This window comes from Capra hircus, chromosome 6 (assembly GCF_001704415.2).
Source record: "Capra hircus breed San Clemente chromosome 6, ASM170441v1, whole genome shotgun sequence".
Taxonomy (NCBI): Eukaryota; Metazoa; Chordata; class Mammalia; order Artiodactyla; family Bovidae; genus Capra; species Capra hircus.
Window position 1 is genome coordinate 71,860,957 of NC_030813.1, and position 12,878 is coordinate 71,873,834.

General features: G+C 36.6%; 1 protein-coding gene across 7 annotated transcripts in view; it reads left to right on the forward strand.

Moving 5' to 3' along the window:
- Positions 1–12,878, forward strand: part of EXOC1 (exocyst complex component 1) — a 54,276-nt gene that overhangs the window by 19,054 nt on the left and 22,344 nt on the right. For 4 of the 7 annotated variants that reach the window (XM_018049477.1, XM_018049475.1, XM_018049478.1 and 1 more), the window contains 4 exons: positions 906–1,133; positions 1,331–1,463; positions 2,071–2,180; positions 6,810–6,959. In XM_018049477.1, coding sequence (XP_017904966.1) covers positions 906–1,133; positions 1,331–1,463; positions 2,071–2,180; positions 6,810–6,959 — 621 coding nt within the window. Of the gene's footprint in view, positions 1–905; positions 1,134–1,330; positions 1,464–2,070; positions 2,181–2,957; positions 3,012–6,809; positions 6,960–12,878 lie in introns of all 7 variants that reach the window. The other 3 variants (XM_018049472.1, XM_018049474.1, XM_018049473.1) reach the window with 1 other exon arrangement.

Here is a 12,878-nt window from a genome sequence, read left to right on the forward strand (position 1 = left end):
TGAGATCTGCTGCCTTTACAGTTGGGCTGCACTTACAAGTGAGTTATTATGAATAGTATATAAAATAACATGTGCAATTTTAGCATCACTCATACAATGATATTATTGTAATTCTTTATCCAGATTTTTTCCTCATATCATGTTATCTGCCTTCTTAATGTGGCTTTGTGGTTTGTGTTTTCTAGTTAATGTTGCATCTGTGTTCTAAGTCATCATGTTACTTTGCAGTTTAATTTTGGATTTGAAAGCTTCCATTTTTCAGGGAATTCAGAATCAATGTCAGAATCTTTAGGAAATACTAATAAGGGGTTGGTGGTTTGTTGCTACTTTGGGGAAAAAAAGTAGTTGCAAATGAAAGAGAAAAGAAAGAATACTGTGGAAGGAGCTATCTTATGGCAATAGGGTCTTCCACATCCTATTAGTACAAATCATGCTACAGTTATAAATTAGTTCTATGTATCCGTTAAAGACTGGCATGCTACTGCTATCCTCTTAACTAAGGTATTAACATAGATGATTATTATGTTTTGTTTAGGGTTTTATGTAAATATTGCAGATTATAGAAAATGTTTATAGTTGATAGAGCTGAAAGAAGTGTCAGAGATGATATAACCTAATGCCAGTTAGTTTACAGAAATGAGAGTACACCATTACTGATGATACATCATGGGGGATACCCTAAATATGCAGTATTGAGGTCTGGTCCCTAACCTCCATATAAGGGAAAGTGTGCTTCCCTGAAATACTGTGTAAAAAAGTGGAATGTAAACACAAAGTAGCAAATTAAAATAGATGTGTATGTCAACCTTTGTTGCTGCTGCTGCTAAGTCACTCTGCTGTGAAAGAGATTTATGGATATTTCATTTAAAGCATATGAAGTATTACTTCTCTTTTTAACTTTGTAGGCCAACATCCAGTCAATCATGGCCTCCGAAAAACAAGTCAACATCTTAATGAAGTTACTGGATGAGGCTCTCAAGGAGGTGGATCAGATTGAATTGAAACTGAGCAGTTACGAGGAAATGCTCCAAAGTGTAAAAGAACAAATGGATCAGATCTCTGAAAGCAACCACCTAATTCATCTTAGTAACACTAACAATGTAAAACTCCTATCTGAGATAGAGTTCCTTGTGGTAAGCGTGATTATAAACTATTAGCAGCAATTTTCAAAAAATCTAATGATCTCTAAAGCCCATTTGTAAATATTGTCTAATTTCCTTAGGAGAGCAAGATTTAAAAACAGTGAAGTTTCAAAGACCCAGTAATAGGATTGAGTAGCATCTTACCTGTACACTTCCTGAGACAAATGGTGTGTTTATTTACATTCCAGAACCACATGGACCTGGCCAAAGGTCATATAAAGGCGCTTCAGGAAGGAGACCTTTCTTCTTCCAGGGGCATTGAGGCCTGCACCAACGCCGCAGATGCCCTGCTGCAGTGCATGAATGTGGCTCTTCGACCAGGTATGACCATGAAATCTGCCCAAGAACCTGGGACTAAGCTTCTGACTTAGGGTAAAGCTTTTGACAAGAAGTCCACCAGGCAAGTGGTTTAGGGTTAGATTATTAGCTATTGAAACAATGTTCACTTACTATCAAACATAATTTATATTGGGACGAAGAAATTTTTTGTTTCAGTACCTTCTGATTGACTGTGGTGACTCTAAGTTAACACCAGGATTTTTCTTCAGTGCTGTTCACAGGACCTAGCACAAAGTAGATGCCATAAGGCTTTGCTAGACCAGGTTCTAAAATTTGAGCTTGTATCAGGATCACCTAGAGGGCTTTTTAAAACACAAATTACCAGGTGCCACCACAGAATCAGTAGGTCTGGTCTGAGGCCTTAGAATCTTATGTCTCTGACTGTTCCCAGGTGATGCTGAGGTAAGACCGCAGTGTGAGGATTGCTGAGTTATACTGTTTGTTCCCCCCTTACCTTTCTTTTATAAACGCACGAATAAACCAGTAAAACTTTGAGTTCTTCAAAACTGAAATACGGCTTCCATTATAAATGTACTCATTAGACATCCAGGAGCTCTTTTACCCATTAAATAAGTTGTTACAATTTCAGGCCATGACATGCTTCTGGCAGTTGAACAGCAGCAGCAGCGTTTCAGTGATTTGCGAGAGAATTTTGCCCGGAGACTAGCTAGTCACCTCAACAATGTTTTTGTTCAACAGGTAATTTTATTTTATTATAATACTGTCATGTTCCTGTAGCTTGAAATGAAATTGTCACAGAAAAAATTTTGATGTATTTAATTGGGAGCACAGTATGTTCCTTTATATATTTATTTGATTTTAATATTTTTAGATATGTGTATATTTGCTCATAGATGTATTTGGAGCCTCAGTGGTCTTCTATGAAGACAGTTCCTTTTACCTAAAATTCCCTAAGTTTTAAATAATTAGGCTTCATATTGCATATACCCCATTTAGACAATCTTGTTTATAAAAATAAGTCCAAACTTGTTACATGTTTAATGTTTGGCCTGTTTTACTTTGCAGTATTTTCAAGTGAGAACTAGGACTTGATTCCATGTTTTAAGTGTTTCATTCACTCCATGTACTTATAAGTATGAGAAAAATGGCTAACTCAAGTGTAAATTCTAGTTGGTTTAATCTTATATGAAACTTTTGTCTCTTTTTCTGTGGAAAGGGTGTTATAATTAAGGTTGTGGCAATGATATAAATGTTACTATTAAGTATACCTTAGAGGGATTTGAATAGAAGGTGTTTTATTTAGTAAATAATAAACAATATTTATCAAATAAATTAGGTATAATAAATTAGATTTTATGTATTTATCATCTCTTTAATAGGGATTTGGGGCAAAAAAAAAAGTTGGGTGATATTTTGTTCATCAAGAAATTCTGTCTGAAATTCTAGGTTCTTATTTTGTTTTCACTTTGTAGTATTCTGAAACAATTGTGTTTACTCTATTTTATTTCTGATTAGTTTACTCAGGCCCTCCTTCAACTCTATAACAGGTCCTACTTTCTTTCGGTGCCTGTGAGTACATCAACTTTGGCTCCAGCTTCTCTGATTTTTTTTTTTTTTTTTCCTGTAAAGTTTACTAAGCTTAATAGCAGCAGAATCTTTATAGTTATAATTTACTGATTTAAGCTACCTGTTAACCATATTTGTAACAGTTTATTTAGATCCAAAAGGCATTTAATCTCATTCTGCTTGCCTTTCTTTGTCATTCTTTCACTCACTCACTTATTCCTTTATTTAGAAGTCATTTGCCAAGTGATTAAAGATGCATTCCAGACATTGCATTGGAATAGATGAGAGGCTGACTGTTTCCTCTAGTTGCTCACAGTCTAGAGAAGGGACGCAAGCAGACTGAGGGAGGGTATATGTTATGGTGGTACCATGGGAGCATAAAGGAAGATCAGCTAGCTAAGCATGCACGGGGGAAACAGTGGAAGACGCTCTTAACATTCCACTTGACTTAAAAAGCATCAGGAAGAAAGTAAACCTAGGAATCACACAGGAAATACTAATGCACATTTTTCTTACACTATTATTTCAATAATACCTATTTCTACACAGTTCCCTAGTTTTTTAAAATAATCCTGTTGGCAGGGTTGTAGTCCACATTTGTAGATGGTACTGAAAATACCAGTCAGTAAGTGATAATCCTTTCTCTACCCGTAATTGTTTGCTATAACATGCTATTATTTGTGATTTTGCTTCTTTGCCTTATAAACTAATGGCTTTGTTTAAAATGAATGCTTCCCAGTTCTGAAAATCTAATATGCGTTGTTACATGTGAATAATGGATGTTAAAAACCAGAATGTTGCAACAACCTGGAATGTGCTGAAGAAGATGAAAGATGATGTCCCAAGTACAGAAAAGAGATTTTCTTTGTGTTAAATTTAATGTTTTGTGTCACCTAGCAAAGAGTTGGGAAACAAGAGTGTTTCTGTTCCTGGTTGTGGGACACACTGTCTGGGAAGATTTGATTACTGCATTGTGTTACATGTCTTTGTCTGTCATCAAATTTTGATTGTGCATCTGACTTGTGTGTCACATTGTGTGACAGTACTCACTGTCCTCCATATGTAAGAATAAGAAATGGCTCCTATCCTCAAGATGCTTGTGAGGATGTGTTAAAAGTAATGTACTTAAAACTCTACAGCAGTGTATACGGGATGCCTTGGAGACACCACGATAAACTGAATGTGTCAGTAAAGCAAGTCACACAAATTTTTTGGTTTCCCAATGCATAGAAGAGTTATGTTTACACAGTATTGTAGCCTACTGTGTACAATATCATTATGTCTAATGAAAGAATGTACACACTTACTTAAAAAATACTTTATTACTAAAAATTGCTAACCACCATCTGAGCCTACCATCCGAGTCACAATCTTTTTGCTGGTGGAGGGTCTTTCCTCAGTGTTGATGGTGCTGGGAGACCAAGGCACTGATTACTGAAGATTGGGGTGGCTATGGCAGTTTTTTAAAATAAGACAACAGTGAAGTTTGCTGCAATGATCAACTTTTCCTTTCTCAGACAATTTCTCCATAGCATGCAATGCTGTTTGATAGCAATTTACCCACAGTAGAACTTTCAGAATTGGAGTCAGTTTTCTCAAATCCTGCCACTTGGTTTATCAACTAAGTTTATATATTAATTACAGTCTAAATCCTTTGTTGTCATTTCAGTAGCCTTCACAGCATCTTCACCAGGAGTAGATTCTATTTCAAGAGACCAGTTTCTTTGTTCATCCGTAAGAAACAGTTTCTCATCCATTAAAAAATCTTTTAAATGAGATTATAACAGTTCAGTCACGTCTTTAGACTCCACTTCTAATTCTGGTTCTCCTGCTTTCTACCACATCTATAGTTACTTCCTGTACTGAAGTCTTAAACCCCTCAAAGTCATTCATGAGGGCTGGAATCAGCTTCTTCCAAAACTTCTGTTAATGTTGATATTTTGACCGCTTCTCATGAATCACAGTGTTCTTAATGGCATCTAGAATGGCCAGTCCTTTTCAAAAGGTTTTCAGTTATCGTTACTAACTTATTTATCTGTAATAAGAAACTTTAAACAATGTCTTAATTTTTAAAGTATATAAAGAGTCAAATTCTTAGCACAATTGAGTTCTAGATATGATAGTTATCTATATTATTGATTGAATGAAGCAATTTAAGTATTTGATTTTCCTCCTTCCTATATATATTTTGGAACCAGTTTCTCTAAAATCTTTCTGTTAACACTAACAATATTTAATATATCTTAACAGTCTGAAGGTAATGATGTTCTTTATATCAGTGAATTTTCAGATGACGGTGATCTGAAACTGCTACTTGCAGTAGAAAGCTTTGAATAATAATAGATGTAAAAGAGCTTTGTAAACTGTGAAATTCTCTATAAATGTTGATTCTTCCATTTTGCAGAAGAGATGAAGGTTTTTAATTGAAGAGCTTTCCTGACATTAAATTAAATAATATAACTTAACATTCAGTGACCTGAGTAAACAGCTATTGAAGAGCATAAACCATGATTTTGAGTCTTGAATCATTGAAAAAATTAATTGGGAAGAGTGAGATAATGGAAATATATCTAATATTATTATTAATAAGGGCAGAATATTTGAAAAACATTTATCAGCAATAATAAGTTTGTCAAATACTCCTTCCTTTTAGTCAGCGTAACTTAGTTAAGACACAATTTGCAGACATTAGCAAACTTAAAACTAATCTCTATCTGTGTACAGTATCTGATATCTGTGGTTCAGTGGAATCTCAGTCATCCTGATGTGGCAAACATTTCTGAAATGTAATGTTTGTATTGACCTTCAGCAATTTTTGAGTCTGGTTAAAATTATTTTGTTTGGCATGTTTTTAAAAGAAAACAGAAGTGAGACTCACGTGACTAAGGTTCAGATTCTAGCCTTCCTCCTGTGTGACCTGTGTAAATCACTTAACCCTTTGAATTGCAGTTTGTTCTACTGGATCAACTGATCTGCTGGATCCATATACTCTAAAACAAAGTCAGGATGCATCGTCTGTCTCAGGCTGTTTGAAAACTTACTAATTTATATAAGTCATGTCAAGGATTAAAAACAAAATTATATAGTTGCTTGTTTAGCAAATTAATGGAAAAATTAAAATTACATTATTATTAGGGATTATTAGGGCTTCCTGGGTGGCTCAGTGGTAAAGAATCCACCTGCAGTGCAGGAGACATAGGTTCAGTTCCTGGGTGGGGAAGATCCCCTGGAGGAGGAAATGGCAACCTACACCAGTATTCTTGCTGGGAAATCCCATGGACAGAGGAGCCTGGCAGGCTTACAGTCTATAGGGTTCACAAAATAGGACATTACCCAGCAACTGAACACCAAGCGCTGTCCTGGAAAGCCCAGGAAATAGTCATCTGTAGTCCTTCCTAGTTCTGAAATTCTGTATCCTGTGTATTTTCATCTGCTTGAATGACTTCCCCTGTTTGGTGGGTGTTTCTTAGCAACAGTTTATATCATGATATTTATTTGCTTAGTAAATTGTAAAATGATAGGGGAGAGGTAAACTTGATTAAAACATTCATTCTCAGCTACTTTAAAAGATAAAATGAGTCGATTTATCAGAGAGTCATTCTTGTGTGTTTATGACTATTTTATGGTGGTGGTGTTCAGTTTGTATACACGCATGACAAAGACAAGTAAGTACTCAGTTCTTATATTTCTATGTTCTGTTGTTTTTGCTTGGCCATGCTTGATCATTATTAAGGATATTTAGTTACAACAATGTTTCTTTATACTGTCAGTGATATTTATGTACTTATTTATTCACTCTAGGGTCATGATCAGAGTTCAACTCTTGCTCAGCACTCTATTGAACTGACTTTACCTAATCATCATCCATTTCATAGAGACTTACTCCGATATGCCAAGCTGATGGAGTGGCTAAAGAGTACTGATTATCGGAAATATGAGGGACTAACAAAGGTATGGATTTGACATCAGTTACTCACTGAGTATAGAGCCTTATCTTTTAGAATCGAGAGGTCATGTGTTCCATTCCGCAAGTGACATTTGAAACACTCTTGTATGTCTTAGAAAAGCAGCAAGTAGTTGAATTTCTGGGAGAACATTTATTTTATTTACTTGGATGGAGGCATAGCTATATTTTGAACTTCAATATAGTATTGGGCTGTACTGCAGCTTGAAGCATCATTCAGTTAAGTTATTATTTTCTGAGTTTCTTTATGTGCCGTATAAAAACTAGAGAGTATGAAGATATTTTCAGTGAGGCATTTGCTTTCTTAGAATCTGTAATCTGCTCTTTTAAGCACATGCAGTATGCCTCTTTATTAAACAAACATTCCACTGTTCCAGGCACATAGAAACATAGATATTTCTGTTCTTGATTGTGGAAAACACTAGCTGGAAAAATTGGATTATCATATTATGGTACATCTGTTTGTCAGTTATCAGATTTTCACTGTGTGCCTCTTTTGTACTCACTGTAATCCATATGTAAGAATAAGAAGTGGCTCCCACATATGCTCCTACTTCCAGAGAGCATCAGGTCTGCCGGGGAAGAGCAATTATACTTAAAACAGCCGGCCATGGTTAAGTGCTAAACTGGAAATGAGTTTAGATGTATAGCAGGTTAGAGAAAGGAAATTCATGACCTGAAGCCACAGGAGAAAACTTCATAGAAAACACTGGATTTGCCCCTTTTCCCGGGATTTTAAGAAGGCCAGGCTGACTGAAGCTGAAATTCCATATTCTAGAAGAGTAAGAAGTTAGGTTAAAAAATCTGAGCTGTGAGTCCTAACAGCATTCTTCACACATAGGAAAAGACTTGATAGGGGGAACTAATTAAGAACCTAATATAATAATGAACTGAAATGAAATCTTGAACGAGGAAGATGATAGTAGGAATAGAGATTATAAATCACAAGAGAGAATTCGAAAACAAGGGACAGGATGGTGCCAGACTTGTGAGACGTAGAGCTTAGAACAGTGATAAATACCACTTGGGCTTCCCAAGTGGTGCAATGATAAAAAAAAATCCACTTTTCAATGTAGGAGATGCAGGTTTGATCCCTGGGTTGGAAAGATCCCCTGGAGAAGGAAATGGCAACCAACTCCAATATTCTTGCCTGGAGAATCCCATGGACAGAGGAGCCTGGTGGCCACAGTCCATTGGATCACAAAGAGTTGGACATGACTGAGTGACTGAGCACACACATACACATAGATGTCCGCAGTTGGACAAGAGAAGAGTCATTCATACATTCACCGAGCAAATGAATTGAGCATCTGTTGTGTGCTAACACTGTTTTATGTGCTAAAGATAACAGCACTGAAGAAAATAGGCGAACACTTGACTATTCAGAGTACATATTCTAGTGGAGAAGGAGCAACACAAAAGTCAATTTCGTAGTCTGCTAGAAGGTACTGCTGAGAGCTCTAGAGAAATAAAGTAGGGAATGCTAGGACATCAGAAAGGTTACAGTTTCAAAAAGGATGGTCAGAGAAGGCAACATTTGAGCACAAATTTTAAAGGTAAGTAGGGGTGAGCAGTGGGAATTTCCGGGGAAAACTCTCCCAGCGCAGCACATTTGCCCCAAGGCAAGAGCAACCTGGAGCACTGGAGGAGCAACCCGGAGGCAGTTGTGGTGGGAGCACAGTGAGCCAGGTTCAGGATGAGAAGGGCAGGTGTGAGAGGTGAGGTGAGGTGGGGCAGGGCAGATCTGGAAGGGGCTGTGCACCATTGTTAAGAATTTGGTTTTTGCTTCCAGAGAGATGAGGGATGGGTGTTGATGGGCTTTGAGTAGCAGAATGACATGATCTCACTCATTTAATAAATGCTGATTGTAGCAGGAGCCCATGGGTTCAGTACTCTATTGTTGTGTTGTATTCTGATTTGTTTTGAGTCAGCAGAATTCTGATTTGGAGATAGCTTCAGTTCAGTTCAGTTCAGTTCAGTTCAGTTCAGTCGCTCAGTCGTGTCTGACTCTATAACTTACAGAATAATATTTGTGTGACTGGAATCTTTGCCTTCTGAAGTTTTAAGAGGATTAAAACTGTATTTTGAATAATTAAATATTGTTACATCTTCAGAGTTTTGTGCCAACAAATGCTTTGTCCCCTAGTGAATATTCAAATGAGTAAAATAATCAATAAGCTTTTTGCCTGATTGTGTTCTCAGTGAGTATTATTGCCCTATCTTCATATATATGTATCATTCATGAATATAATTTAAAGTGAAGAAGCGAGACAGTAGCCAGTCTAGCACTGAATTATGGGCTCATTCTCTGCTCACAGTATATTTTCAATTGACAATATTGATGTGCTTTTTTAAATGAAATTATCTTATTTCCAAGGAATCTTACTTCATCTTGTGTTTGAACTTGTGACAGACCATGCAGTTTTATGCCTGATAATCTAATTTGGTTGCTCAAGTGTTTTCAAAAATAGGAATTTTATTAATATGACAAAGAAAGGAATGAAAGGAAATGGAAAGAAAGGAATGAAAAAAAAAGAACCTGGCAAATCAGTGTTTCTTTGGTAAGAAATAATAATTAAATCCAGATACTATTTATACTTCATACTTCGCAGGTAGTGTGTGGTAAAGAACTCACCTGCCAATGCAGGAGACGTAGGAGATTCAGGTTCAGTCCTTGGTTCGGGAAGGTCCCCTGGAGAAGGAAATGGCAACCCACTCCAATATTCTTGCCTGGAGAATTCCATGGACAGAGGAGCCTGGTGAGCTATATAGTCCGTAGGGTTGCAGAGAGTTGAACCCAATTGAAGTGACTTAGCACTCACTTTTGTACTTGGTTAGTTGTACCCAGCTCACACTTTTTGGCAGGACCAGGAAAAGGTTGTCTTCATTTCTTTAGGGATAAGAATAACTAGGCTCTGCCCCAACTCTACTTATGGCTGAATCTAAGCAAACCCCTGATTTGGGGTATATGTAATTAGAGCCTAAGGAAAATAGAGGTGCGTGGGACATGTAATGAGCTCGGCTGCCCAGAATCCCTTCTCCCTAGCTGGGGCTCTGAATTAGGCATGGAGAGTGGTTGATCAGGAAGATGGTCTGTCCATGTTTAGGTAGGAACCATCTTTCCTCTCCTAATAGTCCCCTGAGGCTGACAGTCTTGAAGACTGCTCAGACATCGTCTCTCAGCCTCAGTCCCATATTTGTAAATATAGAAAATAAAACATGGTGTTATCTGTAAAACTCTACAGTGAGCACAAAATAAAGTTGGAAATACTGCCCGAGATAACAGTAGTTAAACTCAAGATAGTTGGATTTTAAGTTAGGTGCTGTATACAGGGTGCTAAGAAAAATACGTACTGTGAAAAACATCTTTCTGAATTTAGTAAATGAATGAACTGAGAGTCACACCTGACTGTGGCCTTTCCCACCCCTGAGTTTGTTGAGAACCTGGGGGAAGGTATTGAGTCATTTGAATTGTATTGAAAAAGAAGGTGATTTTCGGTAGTCTGCTCAAATCACTGTTTTCAAAATAGCAAAATAGCTGTTTTGAGACTGTTTAAATTGCCTGGGTAATAGTGTGCACTTAATTTGGGTATTGGAATGCAGTTTGTTATATTGAGTGAGTTGAGTAGAAATCTAATGAAGATTTTATGAATTATAAGTTGGTCAGTCATTTACATTGATTTCCAGTGATCAGTGTTTTTGTGAGAATTTAAAATTCAAAGAATGAGATGCTGAAAAAGTGAAATAGCTCAATGAAATAGGAATAATTTTAGGGTCTGTTTAACTTTAGATTTGCTTTTAAAGTTACACACAAAGAACACAGGAAAAAAAATTTCCTATTTAACTTTCCTTACGGAGAATCTGTGGGAAATGTATGTGGCATACAAATTGGAATAAGCAGGCTCTATATTATGTTTCATCCACAAATTTTTTATGAAGACATATCTATTTATAAAATATCTAAATATACCTTATAGCTAATATATACTTTATATATTTATAAAATATCTTTAAAAAATCAATAATGAACTATAAGTCAGTATACAAATAATTTAAATGATATACCTTTGAAAGTTACATCTGATGTTTAAAGCAAAGTAAACTGTTATAAAACTGAATGTGTTTGAAATTGAAGTGTAGATTCCGTGATAAATTTAAAAGAATAACTAGGCATAGGAGTTTTTCTGCTGTGGATTTATTTAAATTTAGTGAAACTCTACATAAGGCATTTAACATAGGATTTGGAAAAATACATGGCCTCCCGCTGTTAAATCTTTCATAAGGGTATAAAATATTTTTGTATGACAGTAAGCATATATGATGAGGGAATGAGTTTGCCTGTTAAATAATAGATGTTTTCACTTGAACTAAAATAAATTTTGTTTTTTAAAACTAAATTATTTGATTATGAAAACTGTAAGATGTAGTAATTAAATTCTTATGAAGTGAAGTCGCTCAGTCGTGTCCAACTCTTTGCAATCCTATGGACTGTAGCCTACCAGGCTTCTCCGTCCATGGGATTCTCCAGGCAAGAATACTGGAGTGGGTTACCATTTCCTTCTCCAGGGGATCTTCCTGACCCAGGGGTTGAACCTGAGTGTCCCGCATTGCAGGCAGATGCTTTAACCTCTGAGCCACCAGGGAAGCCCTAAATTCTTACGAAAGTAACCTATTTTGGGTTAATTTAATGCCCCATGCTGGCAAGGTATGGTAAAACTCAGTGTACTGCTTCAATGTCATTGATACTGTCTATTGGTATAATAATTTTTAAAACAGCATGGCAATATGGAGGAAAAGTTAAAAGATTCCCTTACTCTTTGGCACTGTAATTTTACCCTTAGGAAATTAATCCAAGGAAGCAGTTCATTAGAGATGAAAAGCTTATTGTAACATTGTCTATCACAACAAAACATCAAAACCACTTAAGTAGTCTATGTTAAGAGGATGGTTTACTAAATTGTGAACATCAACAGAGTGTAATACTGTGCAGTCATTAGCGTATGACACTGGAAAAGCCTGATTGTGCTGACCCAAACACCCTATATAGTATGAATGCAGCTATATTTAAAATACATGAAAGTTAATGTGTAAATTACCATTGGATCATTGAAAAAGCAAGAGAGTTCCAGAAAAACATCTACTGCTGCTTTATTGACTACGCCAAAGCCTTTGACTGTGTGGATCACCATAAACTGTGGAAAATTCTTCAAGAGATAGGAATAGCAGACCACCTTATTTGCCTCCTGAGAAATCTGTATGCAGGTCAAGAAGCAACAGTTAGAACTGGACATGGAACAACAGACTGGTTCCAAATCAGGAAAGGAGTATGTCAAGGTTGTATATTGTCACCCTGCTTATTTAACTTATATGCAGAGTACATCATGTGAAATGCTGGGCTGGATGAAGCACAAGCTAAAATCAGGATTGCTGGGAGAAATATCAGTAACCTCAGATACGCAGATGACACCATCCTTATGGCAGAAAGCAAAGAACTAAAGAGCCTCTTGATGAAAGTGAAAGAGGAGAGTGAAAAAGTTGGCTTAAAACTCAACATTCAGAAAACTAAGATATGGCATCCAGTCCCATCACTTTATGGCAAATAGATGGGGAGACAACAGAAACAGTGAGAGACTTTATTTTTGGGAGGCTCCAAAATCACTGCAGATGGTAACTGCAGCCATGAAATTAAAAGAGGCTTGCTCCTTGGGAGAAAAGCTATGACCAACCTAGACAGCATATTAAAAAACTGAGACATTACTTTGCCAACAAAGGTCCATCTAGTCAAAGCTATGGTTTTTCCAGTAGTCATGTACGGATGTGAGAGTTGGACTATAAAGAAAGCTGAGCACCAAAGAATTGATGCTTTTGAGCTGTGGTGTTGGAGAAGACTCTTGAGAGTCCCTTGG